The 13,204-nt window shown below is 47.4% G+C and overlaps 1 protein-coding gene across 9 annotated transcripts in view; it reads right to left on the reverse strand.

Annotated features, from left to right (window-relative positions):
* Positions 1–11,743, reverse strand: part of LOC144941935 (protein MTSS 1-like) — an 85,493-nt gene extending 73,750 nt beyond the window's left edge. For all 9 annotated transcript variants that reach the window (XM_078868445.1, XM_078868443.1, XM_078868447.1 and 6 more), the window contains exons 1-3: positions 10,768–11,743; positions 5,882–5,943; positions 3,030–3,103 (exon numbers count right to left, since the gene is read on the reverse strand). In XM_078868445.1, coding sequence (XP_078724571.1) covers positions 3,030–3,103; positions 5,882–5,943; positions 10,768–10,839 — 208 coding nt within the window. In that variant the 5' untranslated portion in view covers positions 10,840–11,743. The remainder of the gene's footprint in view (positions 1–3,029; positions 3,104–5,881; positions 5,944–10,767) is intronic.
* Positions 11,744–13,204: the final 1,461 nt, after the last annotated feature.

Here is a 13,204-nt window from a genome sequence, read left to right on the forward strand (position 1 = left end):
ACCGTTCATTCTCCGATGGCATGGAAACAATCGGGAGTAAACATTTTTTTGTTTTCTTTTTTAAAGCTGGTGCCTCTCTCCTGTTTGGAATGAACTGTTCCACCCAGGGCACAGCCACTGGTGGGTGTCGTGGGTGTCCGGACACCCAAGAAGTTTCAGACATGCCTAAGAGAAGACATCCCTTCACCAATCCACGCTGAGCAGCATGGTGAAGTATGGTAAAATAACCCCCATGGCCTTGAAGGCGTGTGGCGACCTTCATCAGACAATGCATTGACAAGAGGACGCAAATTATTAAATTTTATTATTCAAGAGGCACCCACTACAGTTTTGGACAAATCATATTTTTTTATTGGAGTTTTTCTCCATTCAACAAGGTGAATTCATTGCTGATTATGCACAAATCCTGATGAGGGAATCTTTAAATACACAGCAGTGCACAAACTCATGGGCTGAGACAGTAGTCAGTAGTTGTGTAGATTTTATAGAAGTACAGGAGAACTCCTCTTATCATTGACTAAGTAGGGGGCAAACTTCGCCAGATCCTACCAGTAACCTAACGAATAACCACCGGCAAAGCGTTCGCATACAGGTCTCTCACCGGGGGACTCACACCGGGGACTCACGCCGTGAGACTCGCACCGGGGACTCACACCGCATCAACTTCCAGAGTGTGGCTGTGTCCCCGTGTGGTGGCTCATTGAGAAGCGGCACAAAGCGCTGGGAGAACCGGGCGGCACAAAGCACGAGCCACCCAGGGCATGTCCTGTCGTGAGCATTTTCACGCCAAGGCAATTGTGAGCGGAAGGGCGGTGGCGGCCGCCCACCACCACCACCACCAAATGTACAGAGGAAAGGGCGTGCCGAAGGCAACTTCCTCCAGAGCCACCACAATGCCCCCACTCGGCTCGTGGTACACGTGCACACGAGACAAAGATCCCCCATATAGCCTTGATAGACTTTTGGGGCAAGTGCTATTAGCGAGCACCTGTGAAGGCCGGCACGGCACACGAGGGGTGGGTGGCCAACACCACGCCCGGCCGCCTTTGTCTCCCCAGTGGTGATTTCCACACCACACCAGGTACTCATTTGAGGAGAGGCTAGGGCTGCCATTCAGATAATCGTCACTCGTGTTAGTCGTGAGCAGGAATCAAACTCGGGTGGCCAGGTTCGTAGCGCTACACTAACACTCCCCACATGTGCACACACACACGTGCACACACACACACACACGTGCACACACACACGTGCACACACACACACACGTGCACACACACACGTGCACACACAAGGTCCAGCATTGCCGAGGCCTCCAGGCAAAAAAAATCCCACTCAGTGAAAAAGGAACCAAACTCATGTCTGTCGCTTGGTATTGTAATAAGAGGGGAAAACAAAATGTCTTAATGTTTGTTTCAAAAAATAAACTTAACGTCGAATCTCCTTCCCCATGTTTGACTGCTAAAATGTATCCGCTTGCCGGTTATGAAAGCAAACACTCAAACTTGGGGCATCACCAGATGGAAACAGTTTCATTCACACTGAAGTAGATAATTGCTTTAGTGCTTGGTCAAACCTGTATTTATACAGCGTTTCATGACAACTGGATCAGCTGCTTTGGCAAAGTTTATCTGAAGCATGAAGTGACACCAGCTCTTCCTACGCAAATACAGCCACGTGTTCTGTGAATTAAAACAATATTTATTTATACTCTAAGAGTATTTGTCGATAAAGACTAAATATAAATGTCCATGGCAGTGTGGATTGTGTCATTGTCCCAGTCCTCTATCTTCGACATTGAGCAAATACAGTGCCCATTACAAGCTGAATGTGCTATGAGTATCATCCAAGTTGTGCGTCGAGGCTGCGAGAGGCGATCTTGAATTTTCAGACTGTGATCGACGTAGACAAGATGGGCAGTCTGCATTCCTCGGCGAGCATGTGGTCTGGTGATTAAAGACCAGCCCATTAACCACAACTCTGATGTTTGTCATCTGCAAGTCAAAACAGCTTTAATTCCCCAACACTTCGAGTACAAAGGATGACTTTTTTTCTTTCGAAAACCAGAATTATTTCTGTTTCACAAACCGGTGCCCTACGCTGTCAACACTCTCCCAAAGACGCTGCTACTCTCAAGGCTTGAATTGGGAACTTCAGTAGAGGCTGCACAACTGCGTGCGCGAAGGATCAACAACGTGTGGATACGACGCGGTGTTGGGAGTATGATCAATTAAACCTCACGACCCACACGGCACGTGGAGACTCTCATCCAGCAGTGGTCAGGGGTGCCATGGTGGGGAGATGTTAACGACCTTGCTTGGTATACAGGAGGTCATGAGTTCGATCCCGACCCCAATTGCCTGCTGTATATTTGGCGTTTGCAATGTCTCTCTCCCCGTGGTCGCATGGATTTTTCTCCGGGTCCTCCGGTTTTTCCCTCCCCATTTAGAAACAACATGCGTTTAGAGTATTTGGCTGCTATACATTTCCACGTGATAAGCCACTTCGTTGAGCTATAATTTGTGGCCAGGTCACGTTCTGAAAAATAGCTATATAGCTCAGTGGGCCTTACCTGATGAAATAAATATAGTTTAGAGTTTAGTTTAGCTTGTCGCTTGTTGCTAAGGTTTGCGATTCGAGCCCAGCAGCTACCCTGTTTAATACTGCAGGTGCGTTAACCACTAAATAATCCCCGTCCGCTTCGCAGTGGATGTTAAAGATCCTGTGACGTTATTTGAAAAAGCGTGTGCAGGCGTCGTGGTCCAAATATGTCAAATTTGAAAACGTATCCCAAAAATTACTTAGTCTGGTAAAATTGCATGGCAACACCACCCGCTTCTGGCAAACTACACCCATCCATGATACGCAGCATTTTCATGATAGCCTGGTGCTATTAAAAAAATAATGCGAAATCCAAACACTCATTATTATAGATATTACACTGACAAAGGGCTGGGTGGCGTGCACGTGCACCGCAGGGCGGAAGTGAGGGGGGCGCGAAAGGGGTCGCTCGGCGGCCCCCGGGGACCCACCTCTCGTGTTTGTAGCCATGTCCGCCACCTTCTGAAAAGCCTCCAGGAAGGCTCCCGCTGCCGTCAGCGTTGTCCTGCAAAAGCCCAAAGTATAAAAAATTAAATAATCGTCCAAATGCCACGCGCGTCGTCCTGTCTGAGCGGCCAATCGTCGGAAAAGCCAGGCGCGCACACACCGGCGCGTACCGTAATCCCCATCACAATGCTTAAACGGCGAAGAGAGCTCATGGGATTTGGGACGAGGATCGCAGAACCGTCCATTAGAATGGCGTTGTCATGAAAACACGGCCTTTGCTGAATGGTGTGTTTGCTTTTCTGGATTTGCTCTGCTGCCAACACCCCAATGTACGCGCTACGACCTGGTGGAAAGGTAATGCGCAGACAACGACGGGTGGTGGGCCGACGCATGGTGCGTGTCAAGTCTGATTTCGTGCTTCTGGGTGTCTATTGAAACAAACAACTTAAAGAATTTGGATACACAAGCCGTAAGACCGCAAGTGAATCGGTAATTAGCCTGTACTGGCGTACACTGTGTTTGCATCTGTTATTATACAGGAGCTTGACACAAATTTAATGATATATAAATGAATATTCTCATGTGCGTGTACCCTTGCAAAGACTATTCTGTACTTTATAATGCATTTTATATATGCAAGTCATAAAATGTGCAACCCTGGCAGTTTGAAAAAATGAAAATTATTTTTATTGGACAAAAGGCAAACCTACAGTTAATATCCATGAAGCATGTCACATTAACTGCTTTTTAAATGAAAAAAATACAGAATGGCATGTTATAAAATAAATCTAAGTCTAAATCAAAATAGCTCCAAGTCCATTTGATTGCACAAATGGCAACTGCAAAAAAATACAGCGTTCATTTTTGAAAGTCGACTGATCAAAAAGGTTTATTTGTGTTGATTTTTTTCTCTGTCAGAGGACATTGCTTTTAATGTTTCACCGCGTCTTATTTAACCCGTACTGTATATGCACGCACTCGGTGTTCTCGGTCACAATGCCCATTGTCGTGCTTAGAAACCTGCGTCTGGTCTTATTTAGTGGTGCTTTAACTTATGACTTTCATTTGACCTCAGGCTGCTGCAAACAAGCCAACGACCACACAGCGGCGGCGGGCATGCACGTTGATGCCAATGACGCCAAGTCGTGGCACAAATCGACAAGAAAGGCACGCGGATTCCGTGCAAGGATAAGTCCCGAGTAAAAACGAACGTGTGAAAAATGAACTGCGGATTATATTGTGCATAAGCAGTTCAAACCGGCACACTCGTACCTTGCGTAACGACGAGAGAAATTAAGAATATTTCTACCAAGTGGTGTGTTTGCAATAAAAAAAATAGGCCGATTTGGCTGTGAAGAGACACCCTCCCCCTACGCGAGTTTAATTGTTACCTAGAAGTGCAAACTAAATGTGCAATAAGCGCAACTTTGCAAAGGAATATGACCTTTATAAATAATTATAACCACATAGGAGCCCTTTGCGATAAAGCGTCCGGTTCCCAAGGGAGGCTTGGGGTCAAAACACTTACACCATTACAAACGCAATGCAGTAAAAGAATGATCATGAAACGTAGCAAACTGCAACACGTGGATCACAGGTATATAAACATACATCTGCAAATTAAGTGACTGTGTTGCTCATGGCGAGTGGTGCACGCACCAAATCAATCACCACATTCGTCATTAATACTGCCTGAGCACAGAAATTCCAGCCTACCACCAGACATTTTTTCGGATATGAGGCTGTGTTAATAATGGATTTGGTGATTTATTTAACACATATAACACATATGCAGTGATTTATATAACACATATGCCTGCTGCATATATATACAGCAAGCAGAAGTAATACGCATGGGCGTTATAATCTGCATCATTTCCACTTCAGGTTGGGGCGAAATCAAAAACTAACCAAGTTGCTTGGCCTCATTATATTGTAAGCATGCATCATAACTGTAGCCAGTAATCAGATCATCGTCTGGTACCAATTAGGCTTTGTCACAAATGTCTGGACTAACGGATTTGTAATTGCGTTCCGCAGCCGGCCAACGCTTTACTCGAGAGCAAAGGCAAAAATTTCGCACATCGGTGCCTCTGGGAGAATCTGCGCATAATGAATGCAACCACCGTCGCGTGCAGAGGTTCAGACAGCTCGGGAGTTCGATCGCTGGTCAGCCCGAATCAGGCACAGCAACGATAGCAACGCTCAGCTCCCCGAGGTTAGTCCCGCAGTCATGCACTGTCAGCACCAACCACGGTCCTCTCACTGGCCACAACCTTTAACCATTCATCTGACTTTGTACTCAGTGAGGCAGCATTCTGGCAGGGACTCGAGAGCAACGTCTGCTGAATTCTAAGTGCCCAAAAAAACCGCATGGTGACAGAGCCCCGTGCACACACGCGGGAGTGCGTGTGTGTGCGTGCGTGTGCGTGTGTGTGCGTGTGTATCTGGCTGCCGCCGGCGCACCACTGCGATGTCTCGCGCCGTTCGCTCGCCTCTCTCCAGTCAGTTGCTCTGAGTGCTCACACATTACCCGAGGATGCATCCACAGCCTGTGAATTTGATGGTGTGTAACTCTGGCCATTAAACTCCACTTCGATGATCATCAAGAGCCATCGCTGGAATCTCAAAGTGTCGACATCAAGCACGGAGAGATCAGTACATTTATAAAAAGGTGCAATCATTTCTCCAAGTCAGTGAGGACACTGCAATGTTGTATTGGTGCAAGCTCATGTTACTAAACTGGTGCGCACTTCATTTGCATTTGCTAATAAAATGTTGCCAAGTGGGGTCGTAATCAATCGTTTGTAATGAAATGTGAATACATGGAACTGACCTGAGCTGTGAATGCAGCTTTGAAGCTCTGCTGATGAAGTCCTCCCAGATCGGGTAACTGACCTGTGAGCAGACAGACGTGCCACCCTTAGCACAGAGCACAGCCTTCAACAGACAGGACAGCTCACACAGCAGAGGGCCCAGCACAGCCTCTCAAAGACACTGCTGACTGCATATCATTACAACTCGATAAAAAGGGAACCAATTCCAAAATGACTATGTGCAGCATACACACAAGAATTGTGACGTTTTCTTGACATGCAAAACATGCTGCAACTCCTGTTACGATTTGCTGATTTAAGACACCTCTTTGCATATATATTTTAGAGAGAAGCTCATTTGGATGACAGGTCTCTTCTCCGTTATAAGATTTGGGGTCAGACCTGGAGTCAATGATAATTATTTATATTGCAGCATTGTTAGCAGAAATTACAATTGTACAATGACACTGTTATTGTAATGTATTTCCCAATCACACAATTAGAATTGCCCCCCTGTGTCTGCCTGCAGATGTGCACGGGGTTGTACTGTACTATCAGGCCACCAGGCATTTCACGTACCACCACACATGTACGGCAAGTTAAATGGTCTTCCTGCTGATTAGCATTGAGATTTAAGTTGGACAGAGACTGCGAGAGGTTCAACTTCAGGAAAGACTTGTTGAGCAAATGCCCCGACGGACTGGTGGCTTCGTCCAACCCTGGGGTTCTACAGGCTGCCTATTTGTACATGGAAAGTATTTGGCAGTGGGGGTAGGTGCCCCAATTTTAGGCAGGGGAAGAATCAATATCCTGTGCCAATCAAAAAAAAATTCTCAATCAGCCACCTTGTCTGCTCGATCATGGGTCACCATGGCTACTTGCCTACTTGCCACCCGGATTCAAAATAATTGCCACTTGCCAGCAGGAAGCACCACAATATTAGTAACAATCCACTGGAAAAATGGTCCAAAATGTTATTGTAATATTGTTGTAATAATAATAATGTTCTTTATTTACCCAGAAAAATCCTGAACGAGACTCAAGACTGTAAAAAAAAACGTGGGACGAAACTGAAGCACCTGGAGAAAAAGCCACCATGCATACGAGGTGACACTAAAACGTCTGCACAGAAGTCTCCCATCCAGATACTAACCAGGTTCAACACGCTTAGCTTCTGAGATCCGATGAGCCCAGGTGCATTCTGGTTAAATTTCTGATTGCCAATACATTTGTGAAAAAGTATGATTGGTTGAAAACATGTGTAAATATATAACTGGATAATACCAGCCAGACTATTTCAAACACTTCCGAGTCAAGTTATTCTAATTTTCGTTTCATTAAATCATTCACCGCATATATTCCTCTTCAGTTTGAGCCCCTTATAATTGTGCCAGTAGTACAGGGCACCCTTTGTTGTTAATGCTTATGGAGGGAGGCACACCAGCCACGGCAGATAAGCCACCTAATTACCTGCAAGAGTAATCTGGATGAGGAGATTACACTTGAACACATTGCTTAAATTAAATGTAAATCAGAACAACAAAAATAAACAACTTTTGAACATAAATTAAAAATGTCAATGAATATGTATTTTGTTTCCTGCCGGTCTCAAATGACACAAGTTGAGCCCTTCCTCGCCCTCTTATTCAATGTAAAGATTGAGAACAGGGGGGGGAAAGCTCAGTGGTGACGCATCCTGGCATTGTTTAACCCTGCAATCGATGCCTCGCACGCACGTCGGGCTTGTGAAATGAGATGCATACGCACCCAATGTCAGAACGCATATGCATCATCAGTGCCCCACCCGCATCACCCACCGTGACTGGGGCTATTCAGTGTTTGTATATTGAACTTCTTTCACACAGTACATAGCCAACCATGCTAATCAGAGGTGTGGAGGGGTAGTGGTAGGCACATTGCATTACGAACCAAGCAACCTGAGCAATGACTGGTTATGAAATATTGTTCCACGCCTAATACAGATATCACACATACACACGTATAACCATACCCCAACACAGCAATGTGTCTTAGTGTGCATAGATGATCATGAGTGGATGAGTCAATTATGCAAGAGCTTTCAATGTTTGATGCATCTGAAATCTACATTTGTTTTTCATTTGGGCCCCACAAAATGTTCCAGCCTGCTGGTTGATTTTTTTACTCAGAGGGCAAGACTAGGTAAAGTTCTAAATTGCTTCACGTCCCATGTTAAAACATTTACAAAGAATACACCCACTCCATTATCAGTCAACAATGTCTAACTCCTGTATGTGATGCTAAAATACCAATATAGATCACGCAAAGGTCGCTATGGGTCGTTAGCATTGTATATGCTACTTTAAATAGAGTATTTCTACACATGCCCCTTTTCTAAAAAGTGCGGTTATGTTTCTTGTTTCACGGCTGCCTCTGTCCAACTCACCCCGGGATTTGCCGGTCTGATCACGCCTCGAAAGCCAAGTCGGCGTTGAGCCCGGACAGTGCACGAATGGGCAACCACCATGCACAGAGACGGGTGTAATAGGTGGTGGTGTGTGCACCAGAGGATTGTGCAGCAAAACAATGAATTGCTGCTGTACTGCACTCTCCCCAACATTCACCAAGCCACACTGATCGCCACGGGGTGAAGGATGTTCCAACAACCTTCACAGCCGGCACGCACCACGTGGGGAGGCCCTCATCCAGCAGCAGATTGACGCAAGGGGTGTACGTGTCCTGTACAACGAGCAATATGCAATGCAGTTCCACCCAGCAGCCAAGACCCATGACGGCATGGCTTGGCTGTTGGCAGGCAACTCCCTCGTATACCTGAAGGTGCGACGTGCTGTGGTGGTTACCGCACCGCGCTATGAATCAAGTGACCGAGGTTCAACTCTCAGCATTGGCTGATGACATCAGTGGCAAATGATGTCTTTAAGGAGGTTCTGGACTCCCACCCACCCGTCACTAATATGAACTGACCCAGTGTGGTGAAGTATGGTCAAACAACCCCCATGACAAAAATATGTGGAGAGGCTTTCATCCAGCAGTTGATTTATAAAGAGGGCCATGCCGACTTACTGTGTGGCGAAAAGTTAAATTGCCAGCAAAAACTCCACTCCCCACTCCAACAGCTTACACACGGCACCCATTTTTCCTCCATCTTGTGCGATTTCCTTGCCCTCTGTTAAAGTCAACCACTTGACCCCGTGACCCGGTAACCTCCATCCCGCATAATCGCAGTCACGTACTCATCCATCACCGCGCATTCACCTCCTCCACGCGCTCTCCGTGTGCTCTCGCAACAAAGCAAACCAGAATCAGAATCTTTATTTAAACTGGAGGAATCCGATGAGCTATAAAGCAATTTTTTCCTGATGTCCAGTCAGAAAGTTATAACAACAATACCAAAATACGACAGGAGCGCAAAGTATAGTAAACAAAACTATATATATATCAATGTTTATTTTACCAGGTAAAGCCCACCGAGATTTTAGCTTCTTTTCCAGAAGCGATCTGGCCACATTTACTAGCTCAACGAAGTGGCCTTGCCATGAACACGTGGACATTTCCAGTTGCAGCCAAAAGTGGGGAACACCTCCGAGTGAGTGAGAGCCCCACTGGAGTGGGGCTCTCTGGGCCACCAGCGACGCTCATTGTGGCATCGTGTGGCGACCGCTTGGGGAGGCTTTCATCCGGCAGTGGATAGAGCAGGGCTCATGATTGTCATGATGCTGCTGCTGCTGCACGTGTACACACACTATTCCGTACCACCGACATTGTATCACAACATCGATAGCCTAACACAAGGGTTGCCTCAATTGCGGTCTCTGAATATTTGTGTCAAATGTTAGTCCCCTCCTCTACGGCATCGTTTATCCCGATTGTCTTAAACTAATACAATATTGTATAACCCATATAATAATGACAAGTAGGCAGACGGTCCTGGGTGATATGTAAATTATAATCTGAGAAAATCGCATTACGAGTGCACCAAGACTGGCAACGTTAGAGAAGCAGCCCCAGGAATAAAGGAAGAAAAGCCTTTAAAGCCATGTTTATGTAAATGTGGCTTCGTGCATCGGAACACAATGACAGCAAAGCTAATTTATATCAGGGCTAGAAGGCTGACATCTGAAACAATTATAGTCAATCTTAGAACTCAATAAACCCGAAAGCTAACCCACTGTGCCCAGTCCCACACAGCCAGGGGTTGAACTGGTTTCACTCGGTTTGGGGCGACACCAAAGTTCTACATCGCTTCAATTCTCCGACTAAACACTTACAAACACATACGACAGCCACCGTCATTCATTGCCCGTGGGTTGTGACACTAAGGCCGACAAAATGCGGTCTTCTGTATATTTTGACGCAGGTTCACAAAGCCCATAAACAAATATTAACAGTAAACAAGCCATATACCGTATGTTGAACTTCTTTCGCACCGTACGTAGCCACCCCTGATAATCGGAGGTTAGGTACTGAATGTGTTTATCTTCGAGTGGACAATGTTGTGCAGCGCTTTGTCAATGCACTGCTGGATGAGTACCTCTTCACCATACTTCACCACGCAGGTCAAAGCGGGTTGGCGAGGCGGAAGGGCGGTGAGCCCAGATGCGGTTCTGATATCAATTCCCAAAGAAGAGAGCCGTGGCCAGGATTCGAACTCGGAGAGAACTGGGTTCACAGCGCAGTGCGCTAACCACTGCGCCACCGCTCTACCGTCTGCGAGTACTATAGCAATGCCGCTTGTGAGACTTTCAGCGGACACCGACGACACGCGCCTTGTGGACCTGTAGACCGGTGGTGGTGTGGACCGGTGGTGGTGTCGACTTAGTGGTGTGGACCACTGGTGGTAGTGTGGACCAAGTGGTGGTGATGTGGACCAAGTGGTGGTGGTGTGGACCTGCGGTGTGGACATTACCTTCATGTCGTTCATGACGGCTTGGAAGAGCCCTCCCAGCGCTCCGCACTCTTTCTCAATGACCGTCTCCATCGTGACGGCCCACGGGCGAGAGAGACGAAGAGGTCCTGCTGATGCTGATACTGCTGCTGATACTGCTGCTGATGATTACGGTGATGAGGATGACGACGATGGCGACTTATGGGAAGGATGTAGCAGGCGGAGAGATCACAAGCGAAGTGTCCCCACGTGGGCAGGCAGAGGAGGATGATGGAGATGAATGAGGATGATCAGTAGATTCCTTTCGGTTGACAAACCTCTCCTCGACTCCAGAGCGCCTAACGATGATGGTGGTGCTGGTGTTGAGGAGCAGGAGGTAAGCCGAAGTGACTACAAATGAACAATAATCTTTAGTTCTTTGCACAAATAACAAAGTTTACGCTTCCGGATTAACCAAACACTCGGACCCCGAGCGCGCAAATCGCGACAATCCCCACGCCAACTGCAGCAGCTCCAAGAGCGGCGACAATTTTCACTTTCCCTCCCCTCCCGATTCTTTTGTGTCCCCCTGCTGCTTTAGCGCTCTCCTTCTTCTCCTCCTCGTCCTGCTGCTGCTTCTTCTTCTTCCCACAAATCAGCAGCCGACGATGCCGGTTTGCGACCGAGCAGCGCGAAGAGGCGCGGCCAACAACGCAAACGACCGCGCCACTGAGCAGAGGGGATCGGTGCGGACGATGACGATGGAGGAGACTTCTCAAGCAGCGGTGCTGGAGGTTGATGGTGGTTGTGGAGGTTGATGGTGGTTGTGGGGGTTGTTGGTGGTTGGTGGTGGGTGTCGACCAGAGCGGAGTTCTCTTTAGCGTCTCGTGTGCGCGCTGCGTGAGAGCGGAGGATGCATGGCTCCGCCGCCGGGCGACACGGAGGGGATGAGGTGCGGGGAGCCCGGGAGACGCTGGCTGCCTGTGCGCTTCGTGGTGGTGGTGTTGTTGTTGTGCGGGGGGAGGAGGAGGAGAGGGAGGCTGAGAGGGCGGCTGAGAGGGGGGAGGGGGAGCAGAGCCGCCCCTCGGCCCCCGTGCGCACGGGCGCACGCCACCGCGTGGCCGCTTGCGCGCTCATCACCATCACCACGATCATCACCATCATCACCATCACCACCATCATCACCATCATCACCATCACCACGATCATCACCACGATCATCCGCCAGTTCGTTCATCAGCTCGGTCGTTTGTTCGTGAATTTTTCTGTTCACTCGCTGCTCGGTCGTCTATCTGTACCATCTCTCATGTATGCACTCGTCCGTTTGCTCGTTCATTCTTTGATCCGTTCATTCATGATTTCCTTCGGTAATATGTCCATTCATTCGCTTGGCTCATTGATACGTTGTTTCATTCATCGTTCCAGAGTGAATTTTTCTGTTCATGTGTTAACCAAATAAATGATTCGTTAATTCGTCTCCCCAATGGGCTAATTGCTGTGATTATTCACCCTTTCATCCGCGCATTGATTTGTGCGTTCGCTTCACTTCTTGTTAACTCCAAACCGGATCTACCATGGCATATACAGTGTCCACACATTGTCTCAATGTGTTCTCACCTCGTTAAAGAAGCGAAGTACAGTATTCGTTTATGCATCCGTCGCTTTATTTATGCGTGCGTTCATTTCTTTGTTTGTGTACGTGTGCATCACTTCGTCATTTAGTTAGTTATTCCTTGCTTCCATCATTCATGACTTAATTCGTCCACGCTTCAATTCCTTCAACTAATCATTCATCCATCCGTGTGTTGATGAGTTATCGCAGCCCGAGTGTGCCAGGGCTGTATGGTGAAGGCAAATTAAAATTCCATGCCCTGCTTGAATTCTAAATTGAGTGCCGGGGAAAGTGGGCACTGTGCTTGCTGCATTGCGCAATCTTCGCCTTCCATAAATAACGAAGCCAGAGCCGTGCATTGTGCTGCTACACTGGCCTAGCAATCACAGTGAAAACAGATGCGAATCAATTCCATAGTATTGGAACATTCAAGTGATGGGCTGCTGCGTTGGCTGCGGTCTATCCAGGTCGATGCCAGCTTTGGCACCGCTATAGCTCGAGCCAACCCAAGTCTTAAAACTCACTCAGACTTTAGCCAATACCTTCACCATATCTCGAACTCAAGCCCAACATCTAAACCTGAACCCTTAGCTCAACATTAAATGCAACCCGAACTCTGGCCCTAACCCGAGATTTAACTTTATCCCAAGCCAAAGCATTTCCCCATAATCTAACCGAAACCCAAGCTCTAGTTCTAGGACAAACTCTATTTTAACTCGAACACAAACACAGCCCTATATGGCGATAGCCGGGCATGCCTTCAGCGTGTATGATAATTGATGTGCATTGTATATACAGCGCTCATTGTGAGTGCAATGTTTCTGCCCCCCCCTACCCACCGACGCGGGCGCTGATGATTTTACCACG

The sequence above is a fragment of the Lampetra fluviatilis genome, chromosome 26 (assembly GCF_964198595.1).
Source record: "Lampetra fluviatilis chromosome 26, kcLamFluv1.1, whole genome shotgun sequence".
Taxonomy (NCBI): domain Eukaryota; kingdom Metazoa; phylum Chordata; class Hyperoartia; order Petromyzontiformes; family Petromyzontidae; genus Lampetra; species Lampetra fluviatilis.